This window comes from Cottoperca gobio, chromosome 5 (genome assembly GCF_900634415.1).
Source record: "Cottoperca gobio chromosome 5, fCotGob3.1, whole genome shotgun sequence".
In the NCBI taxonomy this organism is placed as follows: domain Eukaryota; kingdom Metazoa; phylum Chordata; class Actinopteri; order Perciformes; family Bovichtidae; genus Cottoperca; species Cottoperca gobio.
Genome location: NC_041359.1, coordinates 17459911 through 17481609, shown reverse-complemented (window position 1 = coordinate 17481609; position 21699 = coordinate 17459911). Strand labels below are relative to the sequence as shown.

Genomic DNA, 21699 nt, shown 5'->3' with positions numbered 1-21699 from the left:
AGTAGAGTAGAGTAGTAGAGTAGAGTCCAATTGAAAGATGCTGGATTTAGAGCTGCAGCTAAAAATGATTTCAATCATCAATAAATCTGCAGATTATTCTCTCAATGAATCGATTAATAGTTAAGTCAGTCGTGCTGAATATTAAATGTGTCTGACTAACCATCCAAAAACTAAATATATTAAGTTTCCCATCATACAAGACAAACAAAAGCAAAAACTTACATTTCAACTGGAACCAGAGAATTACTCAAATGATTTATTAATCAATCAAAATAGAAAAGAAAAGCTCTTCCCCTGCAGATCAGAGCCACTTATTCATGACAGGCTTGTAGCCTTTCTGTTGTATTCCCAGAATGAAACGGGAAGCCAAAGCCAGTGTCAGTATAAGTAAAGGCTTTTGTCATGCTACTGTATGTGGAGTACGGGTTTTGCAATATATGCAATAACCGTGATTTTTAATAAATTAAATATTGATATCATGTTCATAACACACATATGAGAATATCGTGTAAATAATCTAGCGCCTTTTAAATATTTTCTGTTTCTTTCCGTTCTTTCTTTTTCTCCTTCCCCAACGCCCAACACAGCAATCCTTGCAATGTAATTTCCAAAAGAGACAAAAAAAACACAATAAACAATGTTAAAGATGAATTTGGCTGAAAGCATTATCATTAGTATTATTTTCCATTTTTCTTGGAGGATGTGATCTTGAGAAAGCCTTAATACTGAGTAAGCAAAATGCTCTTCATGTCATCTAATCTTGGCTGCAGTTTCAAAGTCGGCCATTACTGCCTCCTTGTGGGATGAAACCGTCATCTCTGTGGAATTCAACAAAACCCTTTGACTCAGTGCAAGACTGCAGACTGTGTTGCCTCCACCATGCGGCTCTGTCCTTTCTCATATACATTTTCTAATGGCTATTTCTTCCCAACTGTAGTAAAATATGTTTGGTGTGTGCATGAGATACCAGCATCTACAGGAGTCTCTGCTATATCGTCATAGTCAGCCAGATCCAGAGGCTTCATCCCGAGTTCCTGCAGGACATGAGCTGTGGTCTTACAAAAGGACTGCAAGGATCGCTTAATGTACTTCTCCCGGATGAATAATGCCTTCACCACACACTTCGCAGCATCGACAAGGTCAATGAAGGGCACCTGGGAAGATATCAATGCACAGTAATGAAAATGGGAATTTACCTTACTGGATCTTAAGTTCATAAAAATCCTATATAAAAAAAAAAACAACCCACCCCACACTTTTCCTCTCCAGATATTGACACCCGCTGGTACTCTCTCTCTATCGGCAGCTGCCTCTTCTTAAAGCCACTATCAAAAGTGTCCACACTCTCCTCCTGCAATAACCTTAAAGGGTAAAGACAAATGGATAACAAGGATAAGAAGGAGAGAAAGGTAGGCAGAGGCAGGAGATTTAAAGACACACAGAGATGGAAAACATGTGGATATAAGCAGGAGCAGAAAAGTAAAAGAGGAGAAGATAATCCAGATGTTATTGGTGTTATAAAGTTGTAATGGCATCCTCCACTTATTAGTGCAGTTTATTGTTTGAAACAAGGGCTCTGGAAAGTTTTCAGACACCTTTCACTTTAATGTGGGGTTAATGTGCAAAGAAAAAAAAAACCCTGTTGAAGACCTATGCTTTAGAATAAAGTGTATAGCCTTTTATAGATGCATGTCTCAGACACAGTTCTATTTCTGAAAATATTATCCAGTCGATTGAATTTGCAACATGAGTTCTCAAATTAAGTTCTGGAGACATCTCAGAAATGATTGATGATCCAAACTCAATTCAAAAGATCTTTACAAAGTGTCTGGCAACACATGTGCTGTACACATAGGGTAACAGCTAGTGGGATGACACTGTATCTATATTATAAACTTCAATAGTTAACCTACAGAGTTGCTCAATGACCAGAACTGTAAGAATGTTCATAACCAACACAAGAAGATCAATAGAAAAGGAAAATGCATTTTAAATTTAAGAGAAAGGTATAAATACAAAATACCCATTTATACATCTATCAAGTCACCAGCAGGGGGAAGATATGATCCGTTTCAATATGCTGATAATCTGTCAGTGGGTCTGGAGAAAAGTACCTTACGCCAAACCAGAATACCTAAATACGTTCAGACTAGAAATTGATGTAGTATAAAGTAATGATAAACTATACATTGAGGTAAGTAGTTGCAGAGCACATTTCTAAGAATACAAGTGAAACAGGCCCCCTTGCATTAAAATGAGATCGCAATCCGATAGTGCTTGACCACATGAACGTCGTGGTGTAAATGCACCCAATACGCATTGAGGACGTATTGTGATCCAATCGGTGGTCAGGGACGCTTAGTGACCACATTCACCACAAGTCTAAATGCAGCTGCGTTTTCAATCCACATACAACAACTACCAGCTCCGGCCACTAACAGGTCTGGACACCGGGGAGCACCACATTTTCAGCCTAGACCATCTCTATACAACAAGAGAAAAGTCCTGTTAGAGAAAAAAAGTATCACAGTGCAGCCCCGATCAATCTCAGGTGTTGGGAGCTGAGGGCGAGAGCGGCTGGTGATGGTGGACGGTGCACCTCCAAAAAGTCCCAAAACTATATTTCAAACGGCCGGCATGCAGAGGTGTGGCTCCTCGGTGCACCTGCAGCCAGACGACCGCTCGCCTTTGTGCTAAACAAACGATAGCTGCAGCATGAGTAGACGGTAAAGAAGAGAGCGGTCGGCGACGTTCTGGTGGTTTGAGCTGGACAGAGCGGTCGGATCTCAATGTGGACACTGGAGACGTATATTAATGCCAGGTGTAAATGTAATCGGGTTAAATCATATCTTAATACAATCTGGATACAAGATGCGTCTTAATGCCAGATGTGAATGAGGTCATAGAGAAGAACTGAAAGAAAAATAAACAACCAAAGAGAAAATCACAACACAAAACATGCGTTCTGAAGCAGATCTCACTCACTCTAGGTCTGCCTCACTGTCGATTTTCATGAAGTCCTGTTTGGCGCGGAGCAAGATCTCTGGCTCAAGCCTTGGGGTGATTTGCAGCGGCGCAGGATAATGTGGGCAAGGCAGGGGGCAGAGAGGCATCAGAGGTAGTGAGAAGGAATTAAGCACACAAAAGGAGAGACCAGATATATGCACAAGCACACACATAAACACACACTCAAAGAAGCACCCTCACACACACACACACACACACACACACACGCACACACATATATAAATATACATATGCATCCAAAGCACATTAGGCATTAAGTGATCGAGGAGATCGGCACAAACAGAAAAATATCATCAGTTAGAAGGGGTACACCCTGATTGGTGAACAAGGGTCAGCAGGGAGGCGTGTCAGATAACCACCCAAACGAAAAGCTTAGTGGTGCTTAGATTTAGTCAACCCTGGCAACCCAAACAGAACACACCTCCTTATGAAAGTGTGTGTAGAAGAAGATTTAACACCAGGACAGGTACAAACTGCTGGCTAACCCAGTTAGCAGATTGCTGGGATTAGCTAGCCCACAAACTGGCATGTTGGAAGCTGATAAGTATGTGTTGGGGCAGGGAAGAGTTTATTTAACTGGTTTTGTGTGTGCGTTGTTGTTTGCATCTTCTCACTTAATGTCCTGGCTGATTTGCCTCTCTAGGCGGTGGCGTCGCTCTTCCAGCTGTTCGATGGGGCTGTCCTCCGGGAACTCATAAGGAGCGCTTCGCATCTCGCTCTCCGCCATGCTCCGTGTGAACAGCTCCTTGTGCAAACATAAGTTATACAACGTTATATGGTGTCATGAAATAAGGAAAAAAACGGTCAACTTCCATTCACCTATGGACATATAGAGGACTCACATAAAACCACCTGCTACATTTACCTTTAAAAAAGCCATATAAGGCCTGTGTGTAACTGATGTGATTCAAAAATAAGAAACTATGATGAACTTGTGCCTCTGCCAAGGAGGTTATGTTTTTGTCTCGGTCTGTTTGTCTGTTTATCTAAATGGCAAATTCCACATTCAAAGAAATGCCAGTTACAGCAGATTGACATATCTGAATGGCTGGAAAACTGGTGCATGGGTGCTAATCAATAGTGCACCTAGTTTAAGATTATTATATTGAGCTGTAACTAAAAGCTCTAATGTGATCGGTGTTGCTTTGAATTCTTACCTCAGCAATCTCTTTGTACTTTTCCTCCATGGATGTTCGCAGGTCGATTGGGTAGTGTGTGAGAGAAACAGGCGTCCCTGGAAGGGATCTCTGGGGCTTGAGGGGCTTGGGTCCAGTTGCACCACACAGGTCTGTAGGCAGAGACAGAGTTACAGTGTGGGAAAGTAACACATGGAGTGGCAATGACTTCAAATTGTTTTAGGTCTGGTGCCCAGAAAAGGCTGAGGCCATGGATCACTATAGAGTGCCGCAAGACATTTTGTAGGCCAACTCAGAAGTAAGCATCTAGAAAAAATACATAACAATACATAACAATATAACTTGAGTAGTAATCTAAGTATATTTTTCTGTAATCTACAAACATTTTCTAAACTATGTAAAATTTCAGCAAAGTATAAATACTTTTTACACTGTTTACTGAGCAGGTTCCCTTTGGCCAGAGATAATTACATGGTTTATTCTTCTGCATCTGGAGCGGCCACAATGCAATTAAAGAATCCATCTTGAACTCTACCTTGCATTCTTTCCACCACTGTAAACAGCATAGTGTCAATAGAAAAGAGTCATATGTGCTTATGCAAAGGATTTATTGCTGGACTGATAAGGCCTGTAAATGTTTACTGTTGAAACAGCTATGACAGAGACTATGTGTATAGTACAGCTTAGACTTGTGTGATCCTTAAAACTAAAAGTACTCATTCATTTAGTTAAAAATGATGGACTTTGGACAAACAGCTAATACAAAATCTGTTAAATCTTCCACCAGTTATTGCAAAAGTTTCTGTAACACATAACTGATCTCACAGGACACAACCAAAGACGGTCTCTGGAGTGTTTTCAAGAACTTCCTTTGTTTCCTTCCATCAGCTACATGGACCCATTAGCCCATTTTTCTTTTATCTACACTGAAGACATCAAACACAAAGACATCAGTTGTTAACAGCCAGAAGTTAAACAAATGTAAATAGGGCATAACTATGTTTACATATGAAGCTCTGGTGACAGTGGCTGCATGGAGATCCTTGTAATATGTCCAAGAACAGAAGCTGGCTTAAGGAAAGACAGCTGTACCAATAGATACTGTGTCAGAATTACCCACACACACACACACACACACACACACACACACACACACACACACACACACACTCTAGACCTGCTGGAAACAGATGACGCCGGCTCCACTCCAGACTAAACCAAAGACAAGAGAGGAAAACTGCCGAAAGACAAAATAATATTTATATATAATATTTTAATTTAACGGCTACTATAGTTATGTGCACACGCAACAATTCACTCACTCATAATAGGTCTATGGCTTTAGGAGTGGGGTGTTCACTCCCCTGTATAATTGGTGCCATTATTGGTACTGTGTCTGGCCTGTGACAATTAGTCTTTGCCATCTGCTGTCTGCCTCCAAGGCTGTGGAGTTAGGAATGGACAGAGGGTAAGGCCACAGTATGCTAATATTAGCATTAAACATTGCAATATTGCACAAATAAGTTTTGAAGGATGTGAGTTACAGCTTTGCCACGATCTGCTGACAATCATATGCTCAAGGACATACAAATAGTGTGTAAAGACAAATGCATTGTTATAGCCCAACCAATCAGGGTCTGAAATTAAGTTTTTTCTTAAACTTCTGAAATATATGTAGAAGGAATTATATATAACATTTCCTAATATAAGGCAAACTTATATACCAAGGTGACCTGACACTTTTACCTGCATGAGTCAACATTTACCCAGTATTTGGCAGGTGCTAATTTCCTTGCAACCAATACTGGATTTGTAAAGGTAGATCTTTACACAAGTTTTAAAGAATTCTGACGTAAACAACAACATAAATATATATATTAATGAATTAATTAATGAATGAAATGCGATCACACTATTTACTGAGCAGACCATTTTGTAGTTATGTAAACTTTGGCAACACTTTCGAAACTACCATTACACTGTATATATTTTTCATCTATATACTGAAATGTCTTGTACCAAAATAATGGCCAACATATATACACCTATACAAATATTTCTGTATTAAACTCATTTGAACCTGATCAATTTATCATATGATATAAAGAGTGCAAGATATGTCTCACACACACACACACACACACACACACACACACACACACACAGTCATCCCCAGTATAGTATCCATGTAATCCCCCACAGATGACTCTAAATCCAGCGCCCCCCAACTCTATTTATCTCAGTGACATCATGGTGGTATAGGTCTAGGATCTCAGGATAGAGCGTGTCGTATGCTGTACAGAGTGTGAAGCCCCTTGAGGAAAAGAATCATGTTTGTGATATTTGACTATATAAATAGAAACACTTGACATGCAAAACCAACAAAAACAACCAAGAGACGATCGAAACAACAATGGAGGCACTAGCAAGTTTATGATGGGAAACGTTCAAGAAAGACTAATAAGTCATAAAGTCATATGTTTCAGATAAACAGGTAAATGAAAAGGGTACTGTTCATTCGTGTCCTATCCAAAATGTGATATAAGACAGTAAATAAAGATGAATGTCTTTGACGTCTGGTTCATGATGTTATTTGGTAAAGAGTGTTTTTGGTATTTTTTCTGTGAAGCCTTGACTTAAGCACTATTTTTAACCCAATATCTCGATATTGATATTGCGACGATATTGTAGGGTTCACCATTGGAGCTTTCACAATACATTTACACAATGATAAATAATCTTCACTAATGTTTGTTTATGTATATTTATTGACTAAGTGGGTAAAAGCAAATGATGAAACAGCTACAACAGTCGGGTAAATTCAGAAAATTACTTTACTGTTTTTAAATATATATCTAGTTTTTAAAACCAGGAAGTGTGTGGAGCTGCCTCCGCCCTATAAGGATCCATACAATCCTTCCAGCCTTTCTCGCCCTCCCTGTCCCTCAGGCCAAAAGTAGCAGCAGCATGCATCAATTTGACAACTTCAATTTTCTGTAATATGATGTTATGTGCATTTTGACAATAAAACTACTTTGTACGCAACAAACTTCAATTCACACAAGCCCCACAATGTTATGGAAGCTTCCCATCATGATAAACATTATATTATTTAGAGAACAAATGACATTCAGCTTCCAATGTAGCGATGAACAGCACTTACCCGTACTTGTTATTTCATTTCTACAATGATTCTATCCCGCTCTGTAAAGATGGAACGTTTCTCAACTGTGTCACATTGTGCTGGAAACAGACTTTGTTGTTGGACAACTATTCTCAGTGCAATGTCTAAGAGGCAGTCTTTACCACAATAACAACACCCACGGTTACTGGCACGTTGGTAAATACCACACTGAGCAACTGTGAACCTGTTGTAGCGTTCTCGCTCTATTCTTTACCACAACACGACGCTACATGGACAATTTAACCAGTTAATGTCTCAAAGAAACATCAGAAAAAAATACTTTTACTTTAAATCTACAATTTACACAAAACAATGCCAGCCTGAAATTCCATTTTGTCTTTATTGTCTGGAAATGCTCAAACAAGCATCTGTGTGAGTTTCAGTTTTGTCTACAATAGCTGGTTCTCCTTTTCCCTCAGATATCAACATGTTGTTCTCCGTTGGCTTCATGCTTCAGTTAACTCTCATATGAAAATGTCTTTATTTCTCATGAAGTGTTTAGCAGCTATGCTTTTTTCCCCAGAAGTGAAGGGGACTATAACTGCAGAAAGAAATTAACTACTGTGCTAAGCAAACAATGCCTGCTTTCCCAGACAACCAATCATAAGGCATCCGAATTTACAGGGTGTCACGTTCAACACGGCAGATGACATTGCGGAGAGACTCAATTGTCTCGCCTCTTTATGATCAATAACCAATTAATAATCTGGGCCGGATTATCCATATAATGCATTGGAAAAGACAATTTACTGTGACAGGAGCCACTAACTTCAAAATAATTAAAAACGTAAATTGCTTTGTGGTCAGAAACGGGAGATAAAACATTTATAAAGCACTTGATTTAGCTTTTATTTGTATTTTTCTTATTCTTATTGGAAGAAATATGAATAATAAATTGAAAAGTAGCTGCTGATTTGCCACACAGCGAGGAGAAGCAAGAAGAAAATCAAGTCGTTTAGAAATGCTGTGTCTGCTGAGACTGAAAAACGGATTATTATTATGACTCCCCTGTGATTATTATGTAAATAACTAGCTATGTGAACGTAGGTCATTTCAATGTGTATAAGTAGGCCGTTTTGTAAACGTCATTAAAAAAATATCCGAACAACAGTTCCCAAAAGAAGTGGACAGCTGGAGCGTACTTGGTGGGCGCGACTGTTTACAGAACGTTATCAGTGTGGATGCACAAATAGTTTTATTTATAGTTATCGATATAGTTATCGTTCTTGGTGTGACCTCCAAAAGTTCAGTGACGTGTCCAGAAAAGTCTGTCTAATTGCAGCAAACTGGTCACAATGTCTTACTTGGTTTGTTCTTACTTGTTTTTTTCTGCATAGCTGGTGCACCTGCCCGTCTCCTTTGAAATGTACATGATGAAGTTTGACTACATCTTCAGTAGTATCAGAGCCTTTAATTAATACTGTAGATTAAATATATATATATATATATATATATATATATATATATATATATATATATATATATATATATATATATATATATATATGAAGCTTTCCCTGCAGAAAGAGGCATTCAAGTGCCCACATGACCCTCTGCCCAGCAGGGAAATGAGGCCCTGGAAGCCCAAAACAAAAAATAATAATAATCATCTTCAGTGGTTCGATTAACAGAACAAGGATGGCGAGATGCATGGCAATATAGTTAATATCATTATCACAATATTAAAATCACACAAAATATAATCTAGCTACTTATACATGACACCAGACTTCATATGTGTCAAACGTCCAAGTTCAAAACTTAATTATACTTGTTTATTACAGTTTGCTCTGCATTATTAGCTTTGACAATAGAACGTTTTGGAACAATAACGTACTGGACGTGTCATCACGGTATGATTCAGCAATTAATATTGAAATATTACCCAGGCTTATTGTTATACAGCTGACCATATGTTTGTGTTTTATTCTGACATGTAAACTCCAACACAATCAGCTTGTGTGTACCATTATCATTCCACGAGAATAACCATTGAGACCAAATATTTAAATAAATTTGTAGAGATATCAAATACTAATGCAAACACAAGGGAGCCTGTCGTCCATAACAACGCTTAACGTCAGGTGCAGCCAGGGATGTCACACAGCAGCAATGCATGATGGGCATCTTAGAATGGGAGAAACTGTGGATGTCATTAAAAACATATATTGTCCCATATTAATGTGTTTTAGTTAACTTTTTGGTCTGCGGCGATTGTGGCTCCGATGTTTAGAAAGAGATATCACTTTATTCCCTGAGAGGAAGATCGATGACACGCGCATTAGATGTTCCTTAGCAACCACAGATGAGAATAAATCTCTACAACCTCAACAAACATTGCTGATGAAATTTGCCAGCTAAAAACTACTGCCTGCAAATTGACTTTGTAAACAGTTGGGTCAGAATTGTATTTCTTTTTTTAAAGCTGGAGAGACAAAAATACATTGAAATGAATGCATAAAAAACAAGGTAATTCTCAGTACTGTGGGAAGAGACATTTACCTTCACTGCTACTCTGCAGCTTTCTAAAACATAAACGGCACAACAGACAAGTCTCTCGTCATTACCATCACATACACCAAAAACACAAACCAGACGTCGGTTGTTCTCACCAAAACATCCGAAAGGTCAACATGTTCAGGTGGACTTTTAAAACTGAGACACCATCATCTGCTCACACAAACTGCCTGAGGTGTTTTGATGCAGTTCTGAATAACATATTTATTCATTTCCAGCTTCAGTGGCACCTTATCAGCAACTGCTGTAACCGCCTTTCTGATTTACTGCACACTCTTGCAGAACGTGTGTCATACTGTATACCGTTTATGTTTTCTTTGCGTCGGCACACTCACAAGGATCTCAGTGATTAATCCACCGGGGCAATATTACCGCATCATAGATGACTGTAGCAAACAGCAGCAGGGACTAGATGCCCCAAATGTTCCCTCGTTGCAACATCCAGACTCTGCGGTAAACTAGTGGCACACATCAAGCTTTCCAAATATAATAAAGCAACAGACCAACCTAAACGATGCATGATGTATTTTTCTCTCTCTCTCAAAGAAAATCCCCTGCTTCATTTTTATAGTTCCTGTTTCTTCCTACTGTTTTCTTCATGCTGTCACCTTATTCCAGTACGCAGTAACTGTGTTTACTGACACCTCATCGTTCACCGTGAGCTTGCTTGTGCAGTATTTATGGAGCGATTAGTACCATGGCTCACACAGAACTGCTGTAACTTGTAGGAACACAGTATTCACATACAGTTCATGGTAGTGTTCATCAATAAGCAGCATAGGTTACAGTACCTCTATCTCCCTGTCTTGTCTTGTTCTCACAGTCTCCGTTACGGTCGCAGTGGCCTTGTCTGAGCTCTTGCGGGATGCTGGGACATGTAACTAGGCCTGGGACGGCCGATGCAACCTCCCCCGCTTGCACAGTGGAAGAGCGAGAAATGACAGCAAAGAGAGAGAAGAGAGAGAAAGGATACACTCCCGTAAACACAAGCTGCTCTAACACCAGGATGACACAATCCCCCCTCTTTTTTATATTTTCTTTGCTGCTCCTGTTGTAACAGTCGCCAGCTCCAGTGTGCTGATGTAGCAGTTTTCTCCCTCTTTCCTCTGATTCTCTCTCTCTGCCTCTGTCTCTCAGCTGCTTCCTGGATAACGCCGGTTTTCAGTGCAAGCACAGCCTTCAAGCTCCCGGATTTAAATACTGGGTTGGAACATACCACGTGGCAGAAAAAGGGAGGGACCGGGGTGAACCACTTCAGCCTCTATTGTGCTGTAAAATGGAGGAGGCTCTGCATCTCTGGCCAATCCCACTTTTTTCTCCTCCTCCCACCTCTTAGTCATGATTCACCGCTTCATATCATCACATGAGTGCAAACCTATAAATCATGTTATAAATACCATCAAATAGTACGTGTAATAAAATCACTTCATCAATCTATCAATTGATTTGCCTCATAAGTATTTACCAACACTGTAGCACTGTAATGTATTGTTTGGCTTGTTGAATTTCTTTGCAAGTTCTTTTCATTTATTAATTGTATCCGTTTTAATTGTGACTTAATGTTTTAATGCTATTATGTGCACATGTTTTTTTTATTCTGCTTGCTGTTGATGCATCCATGCAGCAACCAAATTACCCATGCAGCAAAATAAAGACTTCATTTATCTTTTTTCCTCCATGATACAAACAATTTGTATGTGATTGTATGACTGAGCACAGATTTGTGAATATATGATTGTGTGTACATGCAAGTGAGTTAATTTACATGCTGCATGTTACTTCCCGCACCGATCACATGATGCCAGAGGAGAATGTTTTCTTCCTCTCTCACATAACTGCTGTGCGGCACAAGGAAGGCCTGTCTGCTGTACTTCACAGTGTACACAGTGTACAATCTGCTTCTTTTTCTTCTCCATGTTTAGTGCTCGGAGAAAAGATCAGCAAGGATTTATCCAGATGATAAGCACATAGAGATATACACAAACATCAACATGAAAGACACACTCAAAGCCTTTTGTGCAATAACATCACAAAAGACCCAGCTGCAAGGAGAAATCAAGAGCACAAGACTCAGAGGAAGTTATGAAGACAATGTTGCTCTACTGGTCTGACTCATAAGTGAGTTTTGTTTTTTTCCTGTCACAGTATCCAAACTGGAAGAATCTTTACCTCCAAATCCTAGAAATATTGTAGATACAACAACAGTTCTTGAAAAAAAGAAATGTTGACCTCGGTACACAATGCTCTCTTTAACCTACTGTAGCTGTGTGGCCTGTTACACGATGGACCTAAAATATAAATGATGATCTGCAGTGTACTAAGGGAGCAGGCCTTGTACAGCTCGGGTCTAAACTACACCACAAATCCACAATCTATTTGGAGATACAACCAGCAAACCTAGAAGTGTGTTTAATAAATAGAGACAACATATAGTTGATTTCTTTGACAATATCAATGTACCTATGCTAATTTATGTTTGATACATTTTAGAGATTAAAGACCTAATTTGTACAAGTATGTTGTTGCAACCCAAAGCCAGCTTCAGCATCAAAACAGGCAATCACTTCACATTAGATTCTGAACACATAATCATTTGTGCTTGTCTGACTCTTAGAATTGTAATCATATTCTTTAAAACATATTAAAGCAAAACCAAATATTTCTGGACATGAATGAGTTTTAGCATAGATTACTAAAAAACAGTAAACTAGAGTACATTACTGTAACTTTGTTTGCAGGTGACAATGAATTTGAACAGTGGTAGGAACTGTGACTTGAACCCACATTATTGGTGATGACTTGTTTAAATTGCCAATTATGAACCTATAGAGGAGCCTTTAGATGCAGAAGATATAGAGATGTTTTATGGGGGTTTCTACAGATGAATGCTTCGGTCACAATTCTCTGGTAAATTGCAGCAGCAAGCGTGGAGGCTTTATGTGACCTGCAACCTGTTCTATAGTGCTTGTGGGGATTGCTCATGCATTATATCTCTGTGAACATGAGAGAACGTGGCTTTGATCAAGCACTTGCTTGAGGCATTTTTATTCCTGGACTTTCTGTTCTGAGTTTAAAGATTGAAATGACTTTCCTCGTTTAGGGTAAATAATGATGATGAGTATGTTTTTTGCCATCGGTGACATTAATTGCTGACAACAATTACATCAGAGCAAGCTGTAAAGTGTGTTACTAAAGGCCAGACAATGAACATGTCCACTTTCATTCTTTAAATCACATTTCTTTAAAGCAACCTGAGGTCTTTTGCAGCTTTGCTGCTATTACCCTGTTGTTTCAACACATCCTGTTCCCAAGACACTAATCAACAGAGCACGGGGGGGGAGCTGTGCACCGTTTCTGACTCCCTTCTTGCCAGAGGAACACAAGAGCTGGCATTATTGTAAAGGCCCTTTTCAAGCAAACATAATCTCTAACCCTGCACAGAAATACCCATGTGAATAAAAAAAGAACAAACGTTCCAACAAAATACTCTGTATACTGTGTATCTCGCTTCCTGGGTCAGGAACGTTCTCAAAATAATAAATCCTCCCTGCAGTCCATCACATATACAAAAACACTGACTGACCATACATCACATATACATATGGCCACTGCATATACACACTGACAGTCACACACTTCAAAAGAAACAGACACACACATTCACACTCCCCCTCCAATCCTGTGATTATCCAGAGCCCTGTCCGGTTACAAAACCTCTTGCCACCTCTCTCAGTGCAGCTCCCTCCATATCTGAATATAGCAAAGGAGGAGCACTGTGTCACTCGACACTGTCAACATGAAGCACACTGTACTAAGCAGTGCTAGGACATTGTGAGGTTAATCATCCATTCCTGAGAGCGAAGGTGTGTCAGGGATCAAAGCAGAAGGCATTAAAAAGAGTGTTGCTTCACAGAGATGGCAAAGTGAGGAGGATTCTGATTACACAAGACCTGTTTCTATGTACTTCGATACAAACTCACACATGCATGCACACACCTTGTTATTGCCATCTTAGCAGAGACTCACCATTTTTGTTTTGTCTTTGATGACAGAGTACTAGAAGTGCAGATAGTCTACATAAAGTCTGTATGAATTAATGGATTAATCGTTATGTAGTATTATGCAGTCAAAAAGTCCAATAAAAATTCCATCACAATATATACACACAGGAATGCACACATGCAAACACAATGGAGATAATTTGCTACTTGATATCACCTGATATGAAACAATAAAGAATAGTCTGTCGGAACTAATGGCTACATAAGAAAATACCATTTATATCATCTATTCATCTATTATAGTCCACATATCGCTCCGCTGTCCCATAATGTGTGATTTGCTCTTAGAGCTCACTGATGATCAGTCAACTGTGGTAAGTGTGTGTTGAGGAAACGTATGGGTGTTTGCATCTATTCACAATGCATTAGTGGAGATCATTAAGTGACCAGGCGAGTGGTGGGCGAGCTCTTCACTGACACATTGAGGTCACAGTCCGTCAGGGACCAAACATCAGCCGACGCTGGTTCATCTGCGATCAATGAGGTGGATTCAATGAAACCAAATCTTCATTAGCAGCCATGAGAGCAGAGAAAGACCATAGCAGCATGCTTAACTGTCCCTCAACAATGAAATACAATCCATCATAACAATGTGTGTATAAGCATCGTCAGCCTGCAAATCACCCCAGTGAGACATGGTGTGTCCATGGCATGATGTTAAGTCCAGCTGCTCTGAGCATGCAAGTGTGTGTGCGAGTTTATCTTGTTGTGACGATTCAAAGGACAGATATTGTGGCTCTGCTGGTTATCTACTCGCTCCCAGCATCAACAGGCCCACCTGTTGCAGTTACAGCTTTCAAGGCCTTGGTTCCTTGTCCTCCAAAATCTCTTTTCCAGAACTGACTCACTTCCTCTGTTACATGGAAGCAACTGAGCTATTCATAGAAGAAGAAAGCCCTGGAATTTTCCACCCAAACACAGAGCAAACGGGTCCTCACTCATGTCTGACTGCAGAACAGTCAAAGAGCCGAGACACTGACAACCAGCCACTTGTTTAAAACGGATGGTCTGACTTTACAAAGCCCTTTTGTGCCAGACTTCCCTCTAGTGGGGAAATGGAAAGGTGCAGAACTATACTGTAGTGTCATACTAAAAGCAGTTCAAAGAAAATGTTTGAAATATATACACAGAATTACCTAAATAAAGTCCCCATAAAACATATGCCTAACTGGGTTTGCACATACTTTATTATCTGTTTTGTGATACTAAAGTTGTTATTGCCATACCTTTTAGTTGCTCTTAGTCTCAAATGTGTCTTCACTGGTTACCTCAATGCTCTAAATGTTACAGTTGTACAATATAAATAATATATTCAATTGTGCAGTGACACTGAGGTTCTGCTTTGTCTCTCAGTGATGAAGAAAGCCGGAGTAGGCAACACACAACTGTGAGGTTATGGGACCTTGGGCAGGCTCTCCTTGTGTCACAAGTTTCAGTTTGTGCAGGTTGAAGTCCATAGGGCAGCATGTACCAAGCGGTAACTGACAGAGCTCATAGGACCAGGTAAGTAATAAGATAAGGCTACAGGGTACACTTGAATTCAAGAGAGATACCTAAAGAGACGTGCCTACCAAACATCCTATAGATAAAAGGTACAGAGGGTAGTGTCAAGTTAGAGGCCTGTGAGTTAGTGACGACTAAGGAAAGAGCCTCTGTATGAGATCAACTCACAACAGAAAGCACAGCAGTGACTCATGCCGGAGAGAGGAATTCCCTGCACCTCTCTGGCAGATCTTAATAGCCTCTATACATCACGTCATATACCTTTGACTGCACAGTCAGGGCATTACATATTCTACTCCATGTGATGCAATGAAGGTCCTGTGGGAGAGAGCAACCTGCAAGCAGAGACAGATTCCTGCAGCTGAGAAAAATTGACCAAGCAATTAATGTTTCCACCAGCAAATCAACACCAACACTGACATAAGACAACCGGTAACAAAATGTACAGGAGATGAGAATTTATTTGAAAGAAATAAACCTCCAAGATTCTTGAAAGGAAAGATGCCGTAGAGCGGAGCTGTTTCTGATGATGCTACAACACTGGAAATGTTCGGCTACAATAGATTTTTTTTCTGCATCATGAATGCCAACAGACTGGTGTGGTCAGATGGAAGTGCTGTAATGGGTGGCCTACATGTGGCTTCTATGACAGACCTGGAGTGCAGAGGGCTCAACCAAGCGGCTAATTGAGAGGACTTAAATGACTGCATGGATGGAGAGACCTCTAAGTTATTTATTACTGCAGCAAAGACAGGCTTCCTCTGCAAATACAGTATAGTGTGTGTCAACGTGAGTTACTCCTTGAGATCTGCTGCGGCATCTCTCCAAACACTCGACATTCGTGCTGTGCTATGGCCCACTGAGGAAGTAGTTTCAAATTATTATCAATATTAACATTTAATTGCCTCATAGATACATCACTGGTTACATTCTAGTCCCCCCCCCCCCCCCCCCCCCCACAGAGACTAGTTAGCATCAACTTCAAAAGGTAATGACAGACGATCATTTGGCCTGTATCCCATCACACTAAGAAGTTAATGAAACCCATACGCATGTATTATGAATGAACAATATCGTAACACTAATTAATAAACTAACATTTGTCAGTAGGATACAGGCCTGTGGTGACACATTCCAATTCAAATGTCAATGTCAATAACTAATCCGAGATTTAACTGATTTATAGTTTGACAGTTATAAAGCAAGATAAAGTTAAAGAAAGTCAAGAGCTCATTGACACTGAGCAAGCAAAACATAAATGAATTGAGATTCATTATTATAGTTATCACCTCTGGGATGCTAATGACGGAATCAAAGCTGAACGCATAGGGAGGAGGTAATGCAGTAATCTTTAGCTGTAGTATGATATAATGAGGTTTCTTCTTCTCCACATAGCACTGCGTATTTTCCTATACAAAAATAATGAGATTTTGGTCAAACAGTTGGGGAGGGTATGATGAGAGAGGTGCAGTTGCAAGATAAAACGATCCCACTGCTCTGTCTAACCCAAGCTAATGATTGCATCACATTACAGTTGATTTAGCTGACGCCTTTATCCAAAAGTGACTTACAAAAAGTGCAAAACAACCATGAGGATACAAACTCAGAGTAGCAGTAATGTTGAGATATAGTAATGAGTAATGAGATAAGGAGAAGCCGGTAGACGCATGATAAACTGTTTTAGCTACAGGGGGCTGCGTCTCCCTTTACAATCTTCCAAATATCCCTTCAACCTTCATAAACTGCCAACTTTTTAAGTCTCCAACATTCGAAATACAAACATGTAAAATACACCTTGTAACAGTTTTAACATTGCTCAGTTGGTCGACTCGAATATTATAATAGGTGCATCTATTTCTGCAGGCAACCCTCATAACAGCTATCTATCGGAAACACTCTGAAAAGGCGTCTCCTATGATGCACTATCAGCATGCACGATAAGTTAAAGCAGTAAAAGCAGAGTCAGATCCATCATGTCTTTAAGTTTAGTTATATTATAATGTATTAGAGTACATATTATCAGCTGAGTGTCAGTTACGGAGCAGTCAAGATGATAGTTTACTTTAGAGCTCACAAGATTTGCTGACTTTTTGATGAGTCGATTGACAAAAATAATCATAAAATATTTTAGCAGTTGATTGATAATCAATCAAATCAAAATGCCAAGCATTTCTTGATTAATGCCAATTACAGGCTTTGCAGCGCTGAGGACATGTAATGTGCTTTTGTCCATATTTCCTGACATTTCAAACTACTAAACAATCAAACGTTTTATGAAAAAGATTAACTCAGTTGCCGCTCTAATTTAATGAAAATATTCTTGGTAGTGAATTACATTTCAGTTCTACATAAAGCAACATGCATGCTGAATGCTAAATATACAACATCAGTCAAAGATTCAAACAAATAAAATCAACGTCTCAAAAACAGACACAAATCTAAACTGAGAAACAAATTAGAGTTGCAGTGCTCCCCACCTCTGGAGTCTCAGTTTCCTCCCTTATTGCTCCTGGTGAGCAGCATGGATTCTTACATGCCACTGCAAAAACATCTGTGAATTTTTTCACTCCACAAGAGCTGAGAGTTGACTCATTCTCTCTATAGGACCCCCTCTCACCCAAGCTCACCAGGGCTGGTGGTGCTCTGCAGGCTCCCCCTCTTGCGAAACGGGGATTTAGGTTTAGGCTTCCCTTGTCCATCGTTGTTGGAAGAGGACGTGGAGGATGACATCTTGCCGCCTGTGCTCCTGTTACTACTGGAGCAGAGTGAGTCAGAGCTGCGCAGTGGCCAGCAGAGGGAGAGTGGAGCAGTAGCTCTAACGCTGGAGCTCTGTCTCATGGTGGGGCAGCGGGGCGGCAGGACCCATACTGTGCCGGGAGAAGCTCCTCTGCAGAGTTGGCTCCTCCTCCTAGCCAGCAGCAGGTCAGCAGGCATGCCGCACAGCCACGAGCTGAGAGGCAGCCCAAGGCTTCCCCGGCTCTTACTTGGGGCCATCCCCCTTGGTTGCCCTAGCAACCAGGAAATTAGCTTCCTATAGCCAATGCCGGGGAAAACAGCCACAGAGGAGGGCATTGCAGATCAAAGTGTGTAGCTATCATGACAGCCAGCAAACATGGAGACCCCCATGGAAACCCCGCCAGCTGAGCGCCATGGTGAGTGAAGGACAGAAGTTTTCCCACTCATCTAAAAATAGCAATTAGATAAACTAGATATCATGAGGATTAGTATTTAACCGAGAGAAAGAGATCCAGATGAACGGCAAGTCACAAAAAAAGTAAAAGAATACAGATAAGCACAGAAACCAACTTGTATACGCTGAGTAGTGAACTCTCTCTTTACTGGAACAGTGTGAGGGCAGTCAGACAGCCTAAACACACAGAGACCCGCCTGACGTAATGTATTATAAATAGTGGCAACCAATGCCCAGCAAGGTTAGTAATAAAACCTGTGATCAGTACCCACACACATTTTTCTCATGTGGTTTCTGAGGTTCAGAAGCATTCATTATTATTACACACTTTTATGTGAAGTGGAGTAACTGCACAAGCATCCACAAGTCAGCAGAGCCTACGCAATTAAACAAATAAAGCTGTTGTTTTGTTTTTTACCTATATGTTGCTTAATTGACACCTACTGCTGTATGCACACCCAACCACTGAACTGTAAAATAACATTTTCAGACTCTTTAAAAGCCCTTAAATTACTAAATGAAAAGTTGTTGTTCATCACACTTGAACATATCATATGTACAATACAAAAATACAGTTTATCACATGTCATCGTGAAAGCTCTTATTTAGCTTTTCAAAATAAAAAGCTTTTCTTAGACTCCTCAGGGACTACACTGCATACAATCTAAACGGCTCATTAAAACCTTTTAAAGATGAAGGATTTTTCAGGCAGATCAATATGCATATGTTTAGGAATGGCTCACGTCTACTGTATATTACTGAAGCTGGAGGACACTGACTATTGAGAATGTAATATTAACTTTGCATTGTATTTCGTAACTTTGGGATCCCATCCCTTGACAGAGTAGTCAGCTACAAAAAAAAGAGTAAAGATCCCCATCTAGTGGTATGAAAATTGTATGCAGTTAAACAAAAACATGTTTGTCCCTTCAGAGCACACAATTGCTGTTCAGTTTATCAAACTATACGGACACTAGACAACAAACATTTTATTGTCATGAGCAATACACACAGCACTAAAGGGCTTTATCATCATTTGAATGCAGAATACTGATAATTTGGTCAACACTGAACAAAATGCTACATTTTCATTTATAATAAAATAAAATATTAAGACACTGATGAAATTAGTGGATCAGATAATTAGGAATACAACTGTGCTTGAGAGCAAAACACAAACCGATCACACTGATCTCTAATACTGAAACACAAACGTTAAGCTATTTTTTGTTCAAATCAGAATGGACTAACTCTAATCCTAAAACAAAAAGACAATCCAAAACCTGTTCAAACTATGCCCTGAAACTTGAACACATACCTGAACATACAGTAAAACAATTTAAATCCAACCTTTCTATCAATGATCTTGACAAGAACATATTCCTGGTGGATGACTGACATAAATGGAGTAAATCAAGTTTTACCTTTCCCAGGTTAAAATAAAAATCCATCTTTTCAGTTTTTGTTAGAGCTGACACTCACCATCTGGTGCAGCAGCAGCAAAGGGTAAAACTGAGGCCTACTTTTAAAACAAAATCTTAACTAACCCCATGGCTATGTCATACATTACATTTTGCTAAAATCAAATTGTTAACATTCTCAAAGCCTTACTTGAAAACAGCAGTCAATTATTCCTTCTTTGGTTTTCTTTTTGCCTCTTCTGTTTGCTTATGCTGTCTGTCTACACACCCTTTTGCTATAAATGAGACCACTGTGCATATCAAGCACTGTGCTGCTTGGGGATTTCTTTTCTCACTCCTTCAGAGCAAAGCTCATGGAATTCAGCATTTGTTTGCAGAGGTCATAAAACAAAACCCACAGTGTTTTCTCTTTCTATGTATAGCCTTTCATAGGAAATGCAGAACGTATAACGCCATTAAACCCAGCTGAACAAAGAATATTTTTTCTTTAATTAGATTAAGTACACTTTGCATTCGAAGGCTGATGTTGCCAAGCATTTGACAAAACAGAGCCATGGCATATTCCTGTTATATCTATTAACAACAGGGCTTCTGCTAATCACAAGACTGATAGTAACCATTTGCAAGAACTTAACTGAAACTGAGCACTTTGTTTTTTGTATGTTTACTTGTTTTTTAAGTTTTAAGTTTGGTACTGTTTTTAAGCTAATGATTTGTCATAATACCCAGGGTATTTACCAAAAGCACTACTTCTGCATGTTACTTTTAATCTTAAAGGATTAGTACTTTACAGTACAAACATAGTTATATTTATGACAAGTAATTACTAGTTTTTCCTTATCCGAAGCAAGGGTCTATCCGGATAGAGGGTTTCATATGTTTTGTTTGTTTTTTAACCTTTATTTATTCAGGGCGAGTTGTCTGATCTGCTGACCACTGAGCAGCTCCACTGAGCAGCTTGTGGTTAAGAACCTTGCTCAAGGGCAAGCACTGCCTTTTCACTTTCCCCAGATGTATCCAGCCGGTCCAGAGGAATGTTAAGCCCTTTGAGGTAAACTTGTGATTTCGGGCTATATAACTGGAGATGACTTTATTACTCTAGACCTCTTGAGTTAAACGTCTTTTAAATGAACATTGGGTTATTTCTTATGAACTTAACTAAGTACTTGTAAATGACAGATGTTTTGCACTGTGTCACTGCTTGTTGACTTACCATCTGACATGGATGAGGACAAGTTGTGAGCAGACTGCAGTCAGCACAGACAGGAAAAGCACAAGCCCTGCAAAAAAAACACAAAGCAACAGAGCAAAGTATTTTAAACTGATAGTAGTTAACAGAAATGTTAGCTAGCAAACTGATAAAGCTATCTGTTGAGACCTGCTGGGCAGCTTGGTTTTACCTTTCCTGTAAGGTTTACTAAATAACGACACTAATGTTACTTCCGTTTAACACGAACTCCACTAACGTCAGTTTAACGTCTGATACCTTTAACCGTTACTTACTTACTCAGTTAACGTTTATTAACGGTCAGTGAATAGCTGTTAGCGTTACACCTACATTAACGAAATAACGATATAACAATGTAAGATAGCAAACAGTTACCAGAGTTAAGCCTTACCTTTGCTAGAGTTACGTTAGGTGGGTTTTTGTTTTGACATA

At 39.6% G+C, this 21699-nt stretch overlaps 1 protein-coding gene across 7 annotated transcripts in view; it reads right to left on the bottom strand.

The window, feature by feature from the left end:
- ampd2a (adenosine monophosphate deaminase 2a) overlaps window positions 1-21699 on the bottom strand; it is a 32563-nt gene extending 10864 nt beyond the window's left edge. Inside the window, exons 1-7 of one of the 7 annotated variants that reach the window (XM_029431566.1) lie at window positions 21659-21699; window positions 21253-21319; window positions 4185-4315; window positions 3642-3772; window positions 2986-3054; window positions 1250-1361; window positions 968-1154 (exon numbers count right to left, since the gene is read on the bottom strand). In XM_029431566.1, coding sequence (XP_029287426.1) covers window positions 968-1154; window positions 1250-1361; window positions 2986-3054; window positions 3642-3772; window positions 4185-4315; window positions 21253-21262 — 640 coding nt within the window. In that variant the 5' untranslated portion in view covers window positions 21263-21319; window positions 21659-21699. Of the gene's footprint in view, window positions 1-967; window positions 1155-1249; window positions 1362-2985; window positions 3055-3641; window positions 3773-4184; window positions 4316-10655; window positions 11016-16717; window positions 16838-18045; window positions 18501-21252; window positions 21320-21658 lie in introns of those variants that run through there. The other 6 variants (XM_029431568.1, XM_029431562.1, XM_029431563.1 and 3 more) reach the window with 6 other exon arrangements.